General features: G+C 32.5%; 1 protein-coding gene across 1 annotated transcript; it reads left to right on the top strand.

The window, feature by feature from the left end:
• The first annotated feature begins 5,054 nt into the window (after positions 1-5,054).
• LOC105774714 (uncharacterized) lies at positions 5,055-7,455 on the top strand. Its single transcript, XM_012597273.2, has 2 exons — positions 5,055-5,282; positions 6,797-7,455. Exons 1-2 carry the CDS (start codon positions 5,097-5,099, stop codon positions 7,346-7,348), a joined length of 738 nt encoding a protein of 245 aa, XP_012452727.1. The 5' UTR covers positions 5,055-5,096; the 3' UTR covers positions 7,349-7,455.
• Positions 7,456-17,855: the final 10,400 nt, after the last annotated feature.

Raw genomic sequence — 17,855 nt, 5'->3', positions numbered from 1 at the left:
TGGTTTTATAGACCAGAGGTGACTCACAATTGGTTCAGAGAATTCCCCAAGCCTCGTGGGGAGTTGAAAATCGTAAAGAGAAAACGCTTCAAGCAGGCAACACTACCAGCAAAAGCACTGTAAGAGCATCCAACTAGAAGCATTTTCAATACCATGTTAGTTGAAAGTGCTTCTAGGTGGATGCATTTTCAATGCTTCTGATGACATTGCGTCCTTCTTGGAGTGTTTTCTCTCTATAAATTTCAACCTCAACCTTACTCCAAAAAGCCCATCATATATCCCGGGATTCCCGAAATATTTTTCTTGAACATGACTATTTGAAAATAATAGATAAAAGAATAAATAATTTCTGGAAAATCGATCACTACTCTAATGTTAAGAAGGCGAAAAATTAATAACTAATATTTCATCCCTGTATAGTAGACATAGTTTCGATAACGAATCCAATTCAATTTTTCGGGATTCGAATATATGATTAGTGTAAAAATACGATATATATTTTGTAAAATTTTGAATTAAATTATTATTATTTAACATCTCAAATAATTATTATAAAATAATTAATTAAAAATCTAAAAAAACCCTAAACCCTACTTTAAATAAATAAAACCTTAACCCTAAATCCTAATTTCAATAAACAAAACCCTAACCCTATTAAAAACGAAACTAAAAAAATCAGGATAAAAGAGCTTCCTACGAGAAGCACTTTTGCTGACTTGGCAAAAAGAGCTTCCAGCCGGAAGCACTTTTTTGCATATCACCTAAAAAAGTTTCCAGCTAGAAGCGTTTTTCAAAAATTGGTCTATTTCCATTATTTTTCTTTCAGTCAGCCTAGTCGCGTCAATATTTTATTTTATTGGCATTTGATGAAAAGTTAGTCCAATTTACAACTATTATAACACTATCTATAATGAAAATGTCCAACATCGGTCTGTGTAGTTCCAAATAACATGTCATGAAGTTCAGTGAAGCAGCTCAAAAACAGAGTTGAAACCGTAGATCACTTCAAACCAGCTCAAATCAGTAGCACAAAGCTCAAATGAGAACAAATCACCGTTTCGTAGACAACAAAGACCGAACAGTTGAAAAGCAATTGAAAGATAAATGTTGAAGAGCAACTGAAGACAAATTAATGAGCTTAAACCAGCAGCAAAAAATGCATCCATGTGCCGCTCAATAGCTGATCACGATAAGAAAATCAAATTAGATCTGAACTTCCATTTGATCGAACCGTAACAAGAAACAACTATAGAAGTTGAGAATAATTGCAGCAATAAGAAATAGATCTCGAGTCAATAACTCAAACCAGAGAACCCAAAATGGTGAAAACAGAGTTAACGAACAGGATTCAGTGATCAGCTGAACCAGAAAACACCGGTCAACTTGCCGTAAGGCTCAAGGTGGCTTTTATTCCATGTAACAATTCATCAATGACGATGGATTCTTGTAGAGAAAGTGGCAGAAAGCAATGTAAAAATTTTTACCGAGTTAAAAACTGAAATAAATTAGTCTGACCTGTTCATCATTCAAGCATCGGTTTACATTTGCAGTTAAAGTTAACTGCTCACAACAACTTTTTGACTACTTCATAACAGCTACAACGGTAATGAACTGACTCAACAGAAGCCAACCAACTCTGAAATGTTCCTGATCTCGAATGCCTTAAGAACATCAAGGCATTGAAACATGGAATGGAACCTAGAGGCATCTTGGCATCTTTAACAATCTACTGCTTAATCAAAATAAAAGCCTTAATGAATATCTAATTTGTTTTCCCCTTTAGTTACTGCATATATATATATATGATTATGTCGGAAATGCAAAGAAATTTCACGTTAATTTTGTATAGGTTAATGAAAGGGTTTAAGTATAGTCTTATTCTTTATCCTTATCGAGTAATTGAGCTAAAGGCTTAATCCATACGTGTTATTGTTGTTTGGCTCAATTCGTGTTTTTATTTATGACACGTATCAAGTATATTTATTTTGGATAAACTTCTGTATTATTTTTAGAAAATAAAATTTTTTGATAAACAAAAAATATTTTTTGAACTATTTTAGAAGATCTATCTATTTTACCTTTTTACCCTTGCATTTTTACTATTTTTCTATTCAGTTAATAGTATAAATAGGAGGCTATCTTCCTCATATTTCACACAACAAAAAGCATAGTTTCTATCATTCTTCTCATCTCCCTCATTCTTCTTTCTCTAAAAGCTTTGTTATTCTACTAAAAATTACATTAGAGAAAGTTCTATTTAAAAGTGAAGGTTTTAAATAGGACCGTCTGTGACTAATCTCAACTTTCCTGAGAATTGATCATAGTGTAGTTTTTCCGACCAAATTTCCTGACCACCTTTAAACTTATGTTGATCTTATTTCCTGTAAATTTAAAAAAGAGAAATACCAATTGAGTTCCATTTTTCTCATTCGGATGTATGAATTTAGAAGCACTGTGTTAACTTTGGGAAATGACATCCATTTTCAATTACACTGATCAGGGCGAAATTGCTTCTAAGACAATGATTCTCCATAACATAGTAATTATTTATTATTTGTACTTGTCAGTACTAACATCTTTATTTTGCAATAATAATTTTCCAATGGATTATAGTATTTCGTCCTAACATTTGCTCGCGATAAGTAATGAAACTATATGATAAGTTGCTAGCTAATATATATACACGCACATACATACATACATACATACATACATACATACATATATATGTAGGATTGCGTTTTGTGCGCAGGGTGATGAATGATGCGTGCCTTGCCTCTAATGAATGCTTCCACTTGTTATATATATTGGTCTGAATATATATAAGCTTATGGATAGAATTTGCAGTAATGCATGCATAATTAGTAATTAACTGTAGCAAATACTAAGGGCTGCAGGTGAGCAGAGAGCATGAATATTACTGCATGATAAAGTAGGAGCATGTTAAAAATTGGCCAACCATGCTGCTATGATGTTTTTGGTTAAGTGCATGCAGCTTGTAAACATACTGCAGCACGTATGCTTGCTGTAACAACAAGGTTTTCTCTTTAGTTTCATTCTAATTAAACTAGTTGAAAATGAACAAGTTGATGACAACTTGATGCATTAGGCGTTGAATGACTAGTTTAGGTGTCTTGTTTATGTGTACAAGCAATGTTTATCAAGTTACTAGGCTACTTAGTGGTAGTAGGTAGTATTTGGTGATGTATTTGACTATAAATGTATTGTTTTTTTAGTTGAATGAATGAGTTGAATGAGCTATCAGCCATAAGCTCCCTTGCTGCACATTTGTGAGCAAGTAAAAATACTTCTTGCATCTTGCTTCACTGTTTTGTGCTCTCTGTTCTCTTATTTTGTTGTTGCCAATGTTCCAACAAATGGTATCATGAGCCTAAGTCTTAGAAGACCATTGATTTTACTTCTGCTGCTTGTTAAAAAGAAAGAAAATGTCAAAACACAAGCATGTCATTAAGGACTGCTTGTAGAAAAGACAACAACAGCAAGAAAGAAGCTGTCAAAACACAAGCATGTCATTAAGGACTACTTGTAGAAAAGACAGCATCAGCTCAACCCTGTGAGACTCCCAAACAAGCTTGAATAAGCTAAAGGAGGAGTTTCAAGGAAAGTATGTGAGCTTTCCAATGTGCAAGCAGCAAGCTCAGCAAAAATGTGCAAGCTGCAAGCTTAGCAAGATGTCAAAGCTGCAAGCTTAGCGAGAAGTGCGAGCTATGAGCTCAGAAATGAGAGCCCTGTATAGTTGCGAACCTGTTTAAGATACCAGCTAAAGACAGTATGCAAATATGCGAGTCTATCAAAGGTGTGAGCTCAGCAACATGTGGAAGCTCAATGCGAGTTGTAAAGTTGCGAGCCTGTTGAAGATAGTAAGCAAAGTGCGAGCCTGTCAAAGTGTGAGCCTGTCGAATTGCAAGCCGAAGTGGCGAACGGTTTAAATGCAAGCTCGAGTAGGTGCAAGCCAAAATGGCAGACTGAAGGCAAGCAAACTATACTCATGAACTGTTTGTGCATGAAGGAACAGGACTATAATGAACAATGAAATAAGGCAAGATGTGTTTGAAGGCAAGTTATCAACCAAGGCTGTGAAGGAGGAGAATACTCCATTTGATGAACAAATATTTGGCACAAAAGACTAGGATAGTTAAGTGTGTAAGTCAGATTTGGTTGAGAATGAAGCCAAGGTTGAAAATGAATTGCTTGAGCAGAGCTAGCTTGAAACAAAGCATCTAAGGACTGCCAAGTTCAAAAACTTGATGAATAATTGGTATTTGCAGTATGGAGTCCAAGGAGTGTTGAAAATTGGCCAACCATGCTGCTGTGATGTTTTTGGTTAAGTGCATGCAGCTTGTAAACATACTGCAGCACGTATGCTTGCTGTAACAGCAAGGTTTTCTCTTTAGTTTCATTCTAATTAAACTAGTTGAAAATTAACAAGTTGATGATAACTTGATGCATTAGGTGTTGAATGACTAGTTTAGGTGTCTTGTTTATGTGTACAAGCAATGTTTATCAAGTTACTAGGCTACTTAGTGGTAGTAGGTAGTATTTGGTGATGTATTTGACTATAAATGTATTGTTCTTTTAGTTGAATGAATGAGCTGAATGAGCTATCAACCATAAACTCCCTTGCTGCACATTTGTGAGCAAGTAAAAATACTTCTTGCATCTTGCTTCATTGTTCTGTGCTCTCTGTTCTCTTATTTTGCTGCTGCCAATGTTCCAACAGAGTATGCTAAAAAAAAAGGTGACATGAAAATGGTAAATTAAGTGGGGGGACTGAGACAAATGAAAATCGTGTCATCCCGCATATATCTAGGCTTGGATATTGCGTCTATATATTAAACATATATAATAGTCATCATGTTATGACAATAATTGAAGAGAAAAAGAGAAGAAAACTTCTTTTTATATATATCCTCAAAGTTGAAAAAAGTAGTAACGGAGTAGGTGGTTTGTTTAGTGATATTGAATAGCGCATTCTAACACGTCCAAATACATCAAAAGCTACAATACACATATGTTGGTGAACCTCAACTTCCCTAGAAATGTTATAAATAGCAGGGTATGGGCAAGGTTTTATAATGAGAAATGAGAGAGAGATGGAGTGGAGGCCATGTTATTTGGACATGATTTTGGTGCCACTTGGTTTTTTGACCATCATATTTTATCATTGTTGGTTATGGTATAAGGTTAAGACTCAGCCCCTCTCTACCATCTTTGGAACTAATGCTAGCGGACGTCGCTTCTGGGTCTCTGACATGATTAAGGTATCTCCATCTCTATCCATTGCTATTCTTATACCTTAATTTCCACCGGTAATAAATTTATGAATACATTTTTATTTAACTAAAAAAAGTTATAATTTGATCATTGAATTATTTAAAAATTTTCATTTAAGTTACTAACTTATTTTAAAAAATTTATATAAGTCAGTAGGCTGTTAAGTTATTTTTTTTTCAAAGTTCCGCCAATTAATTTTAAGTGACGATTTGATGATCGATATGGTTAGTACTCATGGACAAGTAGAATAACATACATTAAATCCAAACCAATTTGATAGTTAGTGTTAGATATTGGAGAAAAACATTATTTGAATTTTGGTTCGCAGATTTATGACATCCAAAGTTGTTTCATAAAAATAAAAATTGAACTATAAAAGAGAAGGAGAAAAGGGTTTTCGGTTGGTGCATGCAATGCGAATAGAAAAAGACATATACCTAGTGACTTAAATAAAAATTTTTAAATAATTTAGTGATGAAATGATGTGATTTACCCTTACGGAAAGGAAAATAAAAAATGAACTTAATTGTTAATCGATGTGGTGGTCTACGGTGATGTATTTTTCCATTTTTCTGGACTGATGTGGATGCTCTGTTCTATTATGAGTACACTGATAGACTAGTACTTTAGTTTATCAACGGTGTCTGTAAACTTTTGCCGATGAAAAAGGAATCTGTTAAGGTGGCCGGAGATATATATAAAAAATGTAAAAACGCAGCCAAAGCTGAGTGATGAGAGTTGAGAGGATATGAATAGGATAATTGGAGAAGAAAGATTTATGATCCAAATACCAATCCATATCCATGCTTTCCGGAGTGCTTAATTAAGGGCTTGTGTTTCATGCTTTTCTGCACATGCACAGAATATAGAAGATGCTAGTGTTAATGTCCCTATACGTCCTTTTAGTTGAATGTTAGTTCTTAATTAGTTGTTTTATCTTCTTGAGCTTATCTTATCACTTTATTTTGGATGATTTATTTTAGTTTTTTCCTTGGGTAATATAACACGGCAAGTTGAGCTGATGAATATTTGGACCATGCATGTATAATTTGGTTAGATATGCATATAAATATTATAACTCATCCACTCGGTTATATAATTATTAAAAGCATAAAACAACATTTCATTTTAATTAAAACCATAGTTAATTTTATATCAACATTTTTATAATTTTATTATATAAATTTTCCCATTTATATTTTCTTTTATAGTTTTATAATATAAATTCTTTTACTCACTGTATATATGAATGGACAAGAATTAGCGGTGGTGTCGTGGTTGGGAAACAGCTGATAGGACTATAAAGGTTAAGTGCCATTCACAATCACACCCAATTAATTAAAAAGTGGCGACTATTGCCACAATATTTGCTTCTTACTTGTTTCACTAAATATACCATTTCACGTGGGGCCGAAGTAGAAAGTTATTATTAAAGGGATAAAGAAGAAATTCTAAAAGAGATTTTCCAATGATGCTATACATTGCATTGCAATGGGTGCAGGACAACGAAAAAAAGAGCATCGTGGCAGTCCAAACCCTTCGAAACACAATTATGGGATCGACCCTGATGGCCACAACCTCCATCCTTTTGTGTGCTGGTCTAGCAGCGGTTATCAGCAGCACATACAGCGTGAAAAAGCCGCTCAACGATTCCATATTCGGGGCTCACGGGGAACTCATGGTGTCACTCAAATATGTCACCATCTTATGCATTTTCCTCTTCTCATTCTTCTGCCACTCTTCATCCATCAGGTTCCTAAACCAAGTGGGCATCCTTATCTCCTCTCCCCCACACCCCTCCTCCTCTGTCAGTCCTCACTACGTCTGGGAGCTGCTGGAAAAAGGATTCCTCTTGAACACCGTCGGCAACAGGCTTTTCTACTCTGCGCTTCCTCTCATGCTTTGGATCTTTGGCCCACTGCTTGCTTTCTTGTGCTCCCTCACCATGGTTCCTGTGCTTTACAACCTTGACTTTGTATTTGGGTTTAACAAGCAGCTGGCTCTGGGGAAGGATTATCAACACAATGGATGCAGGGACTGTGAGTCTGTGTAACCATCATATCATCTATATATATAGTGGCCCCAGGTGTGGCGTGTGCAGTTGTTGTATTAACACAGTCCAATGAATAATATGATTTATATATGGTGTCTTATTAATCATTTACTAAATCCAATTTCTTGTTTGTTTCTAGGTCCAAGAGTGCCGAGAATTTGAGTGTTTAGGGTCTGTTTGATTGCCAGTAAAATATTTTCCGTAAAATAATTTCTGGAAAATGTTTTACTTTTCTGTAAAATGATTTACTGGAAAATATTTTCTTGTGTTTGATTGAATCATGTAAAATATTTTCTTTGCTTATGATTTTTTGAAAATATTTTTCGGAAAAGTTGTTTTTACATATATTAATATATATTAATAAATTTTATATTTTAAATTATTTTTATATATATTGCAATGATTTATTTATAATAATACTCAATTATTAAGCTACAATATTAATCGTTATAAATTGAAAAAACTAATATCAAATAAATTATTTGTAATTGTGTTAAAAAACAAGTATTGAATAATTAAAAAACAAGTTCTTGGAAAATCGATAAATGTAAGTAGTTTTCACCGGAAATGAAGGAAGGAATGAAGGAGGCGATAGAGAGGAGAGCACGGAAAATGTCTTACGGAAATTGAAAGGGTAAGACATTTTCCTAAAATGTAACCCATTTTCCTTGTTTTGGAGTTCATTTTCCAAATGGAAAATGTTTTCCGCCAATCAAACGCTGGAAAAGTTAGAAATGATTTTCCGGAAAATCAATTCCGTCAATCAAACAGACCCTTAGTTTCAAAACGGAAAAACATTAATGTACTAACATGTAACACCTCCCATCCAAATTCCTTTTCACGAGAAAGAGTCCCATGCCCAATTCCCATGCATGCTTTCTTTTGTTTATTTAACACCCAAAATCAACTATTTATCTTTCACCCAATTATTATAGATTAACCAAGAAGATAAAGATAATGGACATTTCTGTTTATGAAATGTTAAATTCTTAGTTTAACAAAATTAAATTTTGATAACTTGGGAAAGATTGATGTCAAATTCAATAAAATAAAATGTTAATATTTCTACTTTTGCCTATTGAGTTTTAGCTCGATTGACATGGGTATTGTTGTCAATGTAAAAAAACCTAAGTTCAAGTGTATTGATTGACATGGGCATTGTTGTCGATGTAAAAAGACCTGAGTTTAAGTGTGCTAAAACACATTATTCTCCTATTTATGGTTGAGGAGGTACTAGGGATAATTTTAGGCATTATGTCAAAAAGAGCATATATAATGAGAAACTAAAATGAGATTGTTCAAATATATATATACACTAATAAATTAGTAAATTTGGATTATGGAAAATAAAAAGTTAATAAAAGTAAAATAAACTAATGTATAATATTATTCTTGATAAAACAATGTATAATATGATTAAATGTAAGACTATTACATAATTTTTATACTAAGAAGTTGGAAATTTTCAATTCACTCTCGCAATTGTTCGAGGAAAGTTATGATTGTGAGATTGACAAGATACTTTTTGCAAATATGCATGCGGTATATTATTTCTATCATTTTGATGATAATTTATAATTTTAGCTCTTAATATTGGATCGGCCAAAAAGCTTTAAAGGCTAAATTTGACTCTTTTGACCTTTTTTTCATATTGGTCTTTTTCTACTTCCCTTGTAGACTTTCTTTTAAAATATTTCTCCATTCATGTTAAACATTTAGAATAAATAAATCTAAGCATTAAACACAAAACTTTTCACGAAGCCAACATACAATTAGTAATTTTTAACAACAATAAAAGTTTCTTGGTGTCATGAGTAATGTGTCAATTTTCAAACACAAGATTTACAATAACCACACTAGCAATACCAATTTCTAAATAAAAAAATACTAAATCTCTAATCAATATTAAAGAAATTTAATATTATAAATACAATCAATCCCAATTTCTTCAAGGATTTATATTAATTAACCTTAAAAATTATTACCCAATCAATATGTAGGCATTTATATCAAAATCTATATCCCAAAAATATTTAATAACAATAAAAATTAAATCTTGCATAAAAATCTTAATCTATCGTAAGAAAACCACAATCCTAATTTTCTAAAACTAATCAATAAAGCTTGGAAATAAAAGAAGACTTGTTATTAATTAGGAAGATTCATTTGAAAGTATTAAAAGATCAACCACCTTTCTTGTAAAAATACTAGAGCGTATGTGAGAGAGAATAAAAGAAATTTAAGAGTAAAATAATGAGTGCTAAAGAAAATAAAAGGATTATGGATTTTAAATTTTAGGAGGAAAGATTCATTTACTTTCATATTAAATAATTTTTTATAAAATAATTCTTTTTCAAAAATTTTGATGAATAAGTTTAAATTTTTATGAGCTTAATTCATTAATGTGAATTTTATCGCACACATATGAATGTGGAAACTATGCATTTAATAGATAAAACTAAAATTTTCTTTACTTCAAATGGTAAAGAAAAAGTTTTATATGCATGGTGCCGTTGGTTCAAATCTCATTATGTGCTTTTTTTATTTATAAAATATAAAAAGTAAAAAAGAAACCCATATAATCATATAACTTACTTTGCGACTAAAATAATTTTTTGATAATCCCTTAATTGAGTTAGGACCCAATTAATGGGTGACACCGCTTTATAAATAGTATAGTTTATATAATTTTTTTAAAAAAATTATAAATAAAATATTCTTTTAATTTTTTCTTTGCAAAGTTAAATAACTCCACAATCACCCATGTGGTTGACAATATCAGTGGTTCACTACATTTTTTTGCCTTGCTTACCTACACTAATTGTGAGTAACCAAAGGGTTTTTTCCTCTCTCCTCATCTCTTCTGTTGTTATTGTTAGTATGGAATTTCAGTGAGAAAAATCTCAAACACATGAAAGGATCATGTACAAAAACTCGAATAGGAAAACCAATAAATAGGATAAGGATTCAGGGCATGTATCAAGCCAGTATATTTAAGGTTCTATTTGCCCTTACCTATACTCAATGTGCAAATGAGTTTCAAGAAAATTAACCTCGATGATACAATGAAATCCAATGACTATTGGCGTTTTGTACTAATGAAAATATTCATTGAGCACTGAGCAAAGTATAAAAAAAATTCTATTTATTTAAAGAATTTTCGTAATAATTATTTGTTGAACAATCTAAGAATAGTCAAATATGGAGGAAGAAAAGAAAGAACTTTTGAGAACTTTTTTGGTATATTTTCCAAATGAAATCTCACTCCTATTTATAGGATTTCTCATGTCTCTTCATAGGGACATAACTTTCAATAGGTGTGGAGACATAACATTCAATAGGTATCTTTTCTGAATAATCACATTGATAAGTGCTAAAAGTAACATGTTTTAACCTCATTCTTAACGCATTTTGGGTGATTATCTGATGTTAATTGTGAATTTTATTCTCCTAATCCTTTAAAAATTATGTTTTAATGCTTAATAGAGCATTTTGGAGCAAAAGGAGCGAAAAACGAGTGAAAACCAGAGCGTCGGAGTAAGCTAAAGGAGCCACATGGTCTACACCTTTTCACATGGCCATGTGAACCACACGAGCGTGTTGTGGGTCGTATCAATTTCATGGGATTGCACACTGAATAGTGAAAAATCATGATTTTTAGGTTTTTCAGGCATTCTAAGATGTATATATGAAAAAAATAAGAAGATAGGATTGAGTTGTCAAATAGGATTGAGTTGTCAAAAAACACTCAAGAAAACGACTGAAAACACACCATCGAAGCCGACTCTAAAGCAGAGTTCCGTCAAGATTGAAGATTCTGAGTTGATTTCTTAGGAAGTTATCATGAGTTTCTTTTATTCTTTCATTTATACTGTATCTTTGATTTTTCTCTTTTCGAGCATGAACTAATTTTCTAAATACCTAGGGGAGATGAACCCTACGATAAATTTTGTCGTTTGATTTCAATTTTAAATAAATACTTAGTTTCTTTGTTCTCAATTATGTGTGCTTAGTTCTTGGTTTGATATTTCTAGAGTATTACTCCATGTTCGATGTTCTTAAATCGGTGGTTGAATAGACCCTGTTTAAGATTAGGTCTTGCGTAATTGGGTGGAGTTGCATACAATCCTAAAAACAGGACGACATAAATCTACCGGATTAGAGTCAAATCTAATAGAGAAATCCATAGCATGAGTTAATGTGATAATAGGGGTTGGAATGAAAAATAAATCAATTAATTAACCTAGTTTACTTCCTCTTATGATTGAAAGAGATATTAGCATAATTTAGCAATTTCTACGGATCAATGTGCTAAGCAAAGAAATTGCATAATTTAGATTGATAGTGACAGATGAAATATAGACGGATTCTTACTTAGGTATTGTTTCATTTCTTGGTTTTAATTTGATTTTTTTGGTTTGTTCTTTGTCACACTCGTTAGTTAATTGAATTAGTTAATTTTAGTTTTAACCGATCATTTGAATTATCCAGTTAAATAATAGAAAGACCGTAATTACTAGTACTTGTAGTCCATGTGGGAACAATATATTTACTCAACGTAACTATACTATTAATTGATAAGTGTACTTACCTTAGTCAAATTTTTTGTTAGTTTCTTGACCTTCGAGTTTCTGGCGTTATTTCTGGGACTAGATATTAGGAAAATCTTATTTCTATTAATTTACCAATTTTTTTATTGTTATTTTTTAATTTTAATTTTGAAATACTGATTCGATTTTATTTGGTTTTTGACAGGTTCTTTTGGTTTATGACTAGAGGCAACCCGTTGAAGCCATTATTCTTTTATAGTGAAATTGAAAAGGTTGCTCGTAGAAATTGAAAAGAGGTCAGAGAAGCAATGTAAGGTCAACAATAGATTTTCATATACGATCAATAGCAAAAGTACATTACTATGGAGATGAATATTAATCATGGTAATTCGCAACTTCTTGCACATCCTGCTTCTCAGGCTATGTATGACTATGCTAAGCCCACTCTGATTGAGGCTGAATCGAGTATTGTCAGAACGATTGTTGCTACAAATAATTTTGAGATTAAGCCGAACATAATTCAAATGGTGTAGCAGTATGTTCAGTTTGATGTGTTGCAAGATGAAGATTTGAATGCTCATTTAGCTAAGTTTCTGGAGATCTATGACACTTTTAATATTAATGGTGTTACTGATGATGCCATACGCATACAGTTGTTCCTATTTGTTTAAAGGAAAAAGGCGAAGTAGTGGTTGAATTCACTTCCACGGGGTTACATCACTACTTGGGCTTAGATGACTGAAAGATTTCTATTGAAATATTTTCCACTAGCCAAAACAACCAAGTTGAAAACTGATATGTGTAATACTCCGAAAATTACTACAGTAAGAAAGTACGTATCCTTGATAGTAAAATAAGGAAATAAAGTGACAAAAAAGGGAAATTTTGAGTTATGGCAACATTGAGAATTATATTATGACATATTAATTCAAGAAAGGATTAAATCGCAAAAGTGAGAAAAGTTTTGTTCGCACTCAGTATTACTTTTTTTTAACTGTTTCAAGACAATCCCGAATAAAGTGGTCTGGTGCACCACATCTGAAACAGGCATTTTCATTTGCTCTACACTCTCCAAGATGACGTCTACCGCATTGGGCACATTCTGGCCTAGTGGGCCGAGTACTACCCATACTTTCAACTGTAGTAGTTTGAGCTTTAGAACCCTCAAATCTTCTACCTCTACTTCGACTAGAATATCTGGTTGGAAAATTTGATCCACTAGGGAACTCTCTAGGCCTCTTGGAAGTAAACTGAAATGATATGCTCATTTGCCTTTTCTTCGTGTCTTGCACTTCAATTTCAGCTTTGCCCTTTTCCTTTTCGTTTAGAAAATCCTCTGCTTTATAGGCTCTCTCAACCAGAACAACAAACTCTCTGATTTCTAAAACAACCACTGGCAGTCGAATATCATCATTGAGCCCGTCTTCAAATCTCTTGCACATGTTAGCTTCAGTGGACACAAACTCCCGAGCATATTCACCAAGTCTAACAAATTCATTTTCATACTCGGTCACAGTCATCTTACCTTTTTTTAACTCAAGAAAATCTTTTCTTTTTTTTGATCTATAAACCTCTAACTGATATACTTTTTACGAAACTCCTCCTGAAAGAAATTCCAAGTAACCCTCTCACTAGGTACCACTGACACAAGAGTCTTCCACCAATAATAAGCCGAATCTCTGAGAAGCGAAACAACACACTTCATGCATTATTCAGGTGTACAAGATAATTCATCAAAAACTCTGATAGTATTCTCAAGACAAAATTATGCTTTCTCTGCATCATCGTCTTTAGTAGCTTGAAATTCTTCAGCCCTTTGTTTTCTGATCTTATCAACTGGTGGCCTTTCCCTGATAACTATACCTGCAGTTGGAGAAACTACATGGGGAACCTGAGAATCATGAGGGGGTGGAGGTCTAACAGCCGGATTCGTTTGAACGAACTCGGTAAACCAATCATTCATAGCTTGGAAAAAGGCTTCTCGAGCCCCTCCTCCCTGACGAACTGAAATGGGTCTTTCAATAACATTAACATCTGGTGGCACCATCCCTTCTGCAGGAGTGGGCACGTTACTCTCTACTTCATCTATACCAGCTCGTTCGGGATCCATAACTATAAAAGAAAAAAAATTTAAAATCGTCAGGAGTCGTCACACTATCAAAATATATAACTATGGCATGTATAGCTAGACTCTTATTCATACTGAATATTCCGAGAACCGACTAAACCTACTCTGATACCAATAAAATGTAACACCCGTTACCCAAGACCATTGCCGGAGTCGAGCATGAGGCGTTACTTGACTTAACTTAAAAGTTTGGGCATAAAATTTTACTTTTGAAATTAATTTCACTATTCACAACAAAGCTGTCCACCTGCGCCGTAGTTACTAAATTAATTATAACTCGAGCTACGAAACTAGAAATTTATATCCGTAAATTTTCCCCAAAACTAGACTTGTATATATTTTTACCAAAAATTTTTCAGAATTTTTGGTTTAGCCAATTAGTACAGTTTATTAGTTAAAGTCTCCCCTGTTTCATTGATTGGCTGTCCTAACCTCTCGTCACTAAAATTTAATTATCTCATTGTACAGACTTAATATGGTGTTTTCACTTGTTTCTACAGAAAATAGACTCAATAAGGAATCTATAAATATAAATTAAAACTCATAAATATTTTTTTACATTTTTTAATGATATTCCAAATTCAAAACAGGGGATTCCAAAAACCACTTTGATCTTGTCTAACTAAAATGAAAATATCTCAGAATACATAATTCCTTTGTCTACACTGTTATTTTTCTATGAAAATAGACTTAATAAGATTTAATTATATATCTCATCCACCCTCTAATTCATTTTCTACTATCCTTGGTGATTTTTCAAAATCACGTCACTACTGCTGTCTCAAAACTGATTCACTACTAATTTTTACTTTTTCATGATTTCTATGCATAATTTATCACCTAGACTTTTATGACAACAAACACCTTCATACTTAGCCATTTTAATAACTATTCATCATCAAATATTTACATATCATCTTTTGGTCATAATTTAAGAATATACAATCGAAATGACTAAGTCCCTATACATGCCATAGCTTGAAACATTTATCGTCTTAAAATACCGAGCTGTGGTGGTTGATAGTGTGAATGCTCTCCGACGTCTTCAAGATCTCGACTATCCTTGATAATACTATATGAAAGAAAAGGAAATAAAAGAAGTAAGCATAGAGCTTAGTAAGTTAGCAAGTAAATAAACAACAACATTTAACACAAATAATGATATGCAAGTATCATGTTCTTAAGTTTCCTCTTTACTTACTCTCATTTACTTGTTTATTTACTTACCTATTTAGATAACTTAAGATTACAACTTACTCTTCTCTTGCTGAAATATTGGTTCTCACTGATATCATAACATATTCTCAACTCTTATAACTCACCTGAAGTTGCTAATTACACTTTTACTTGAACTTCCATAGAACATAATCTGTTTTCTAGCCCGTTGAGCCACATTGGAATAATAAGGATACTTGGGTCTCATATATGATAATAACATGCCAAAGCCATGTCCCAGACATGGTCTTACATGGGATGTTTCCTGCACTGCCAATGCCATATCCCAGATATGGTCTTACATGGGAGTTCTCATATCGGTGCCCATGCCATGTCCGTGATATGGTCTTATGGGGGACCTCCCATCTCGGTGCCAATGCCATGTCCCAAACATGGTCTTACATGAAACCTCTCATAATCTCAATGATGCCAATGCCATGTCCCAGACATGGTCTTACATGGGATCTCTTTACCCAAATGTCATGACATTTGTATCTGATATATTCCTTATGTTTCAACGGGGCTTTTATCACTAATTCTCTGTCATCTCATACTTAAGTCAACATTAAATAATTTCATGAAATAAATACATAACTGCTGGAAAATAGCAGCATTAATAATAACTATTGAAATATTGCATTTATTTACCGTAAACTTACCTCGGTACAAAAATGTAAACATATCTAACACTTTAGTCCTCAATCTTTTTCTTTCCCCGATCTAGCTCCGAATTTCATTATTCTTGACCTATAATAGCGATAAAATTACAATTTTGCCCCTAAACTTTTGTATATTTACACTTTTGCCCCAAAGCTCCAAAATTAAACTTCATCTCTTATTCTTATTTATTATAACATGTTGAACATTTTTCCCTTCTATGACAACATCAAATTCTTACTCTAACACTTACTTATGAAGATTAGGTATTTTTGCCGATTATGTCAATATGCTCGTTTTCACTTAAAATTGACTAGAAAAAGTTGTTTAACATAATTCCTAGATTCATATTCTACAATAAAACATCAAAATAAACATAATTCACCAATGGGTATTTTTCCAAATATGAACCCTAGGTTAAATTATTGCTAAAATAAGCTAAATTAAGCTACCGAGATTCCAAAAACGTAAAGAACATTAAAAACGGGACTTGTAATCGCTTACTATGAACTTGAGAAAGTGAAGAAACCCTAGCTATGGCTTCCTTCAAGTTTTGGCAGCAAGCAAGGATGATGAACTGAATTTTTACATCTTTTTCCCTTTTAATTCTATTTATTTACTAAATGACTAAAATGCCCTTACTTAAAAAAAATCCTATTTCACTTATCTCATTTCCATTTTTGTCCATAACTAACTAATGGTATAATTACCATATAAAGACCTCCAATTTAAAATTTCATAACAATTGGACACCTCTAACATGTAGAACTCAACTTTTGAAGTTTTTAAAATTTAGTCCTTTTGACTAAATTGAGTGCCAAAACGTCGAAATTTTTAAACGAAATTTTCACAAAATCATTCCGTGAAATTGTAGGCAATAAAAATATAGTAAAAATAATTTTTTACTCATCGGATTTTTGGTCCCAAAACCACTATTCTTACTAAGCCCTAAATCGGGATGTTACACATCCTTTCATTCTTCACTTCTCTCTCACTTTTTCTCTTCAAAACCCTTCTTTTGTTCTCCATTTTCCGCTTCCATTCGCTTGTCGATTTCCTCTCTTGGAAAAGAGCCCTTCAACCACCATTGGTAGCAGCATTAAAGTGGTCATAGAAGCCTCAATTCAATAAGAAAAAGCAGAGAATGAAGAGTGAAACAAACTAGTTAAGCTTCGGAGAAACACCGGATTTGATTCTAGTTACCTATCCTTTAATTTTTATTGTTGTTGTTATGAACATGTCTATGAATACTTTTTAATTTGATATGTTTAATTTAATTAATATGGCTTAAATTTAATTCGTGTTAGGTTGATTGCATTTCGTCCACTTAAGTTATTAAAATTATGTTTGTGTTGTTATAGGTCTTGGTAAATTGTTTGATTAAGTAAAATCATGATTAAGTTATTCTTGCATTATAATTGTAAGATAACTAATTAATTAGTTTTTAAATCGTGTTGGAATTGTAATTAATTGACACAATACTTAATCAGTGCATGTTTAATCTTCTAAGGTAGCTGTGGGTTAAATTAGCGACGATATTAAACGATACATTAGGCTTCCTTAACTTGCAAGATTATTGTGATTAAACTATTTCAATGTAGGAATACATTGTTACCTCACTTAATCTTTTATTTGTTTATGAAGATTGATTAATTGTTTGAATTGACATTGGAAAATGTTCAAGAGATTAGTTAATTTAATAATTACGTATGAGCAGTAGTTAGCAAGTTACCAAGTTATCGTGAATTTATTCGTAACAACATGAACATGAGTTTAGTAATTCTAAGTTAAGCAATGTAATTAATCTAACACAACTATGTCATCTTGATTAAAATCATCTGTTGAAATCATGCATTGGAACTCTTATTTTTATTTTATTTTATTTTACTTAGTTAAATTTTAGTTTTTAGCCACTTTCTCAAAACCAAAATATCTTTCTTCACCAAAGTGTTTTTAA

Source organism: Gossypium raimondii, chromosome 6 (assembly GCF_025698545.1).
Source record: "Gossypium raimondii isolate GPD5lz chromosome 6, ASM2569854v1, whole genome shotgun sequence".
NCBI classification, from domain to species: Eukaryota; Viridiplantae; Streptophyta; class Magnoliopsida; order Malvales; family Malvaceae; genus Gossypium; species Gossypium raimondii.
This window is presented reverse-complemented; position numbering and strand designations above follow the sequence as displayed.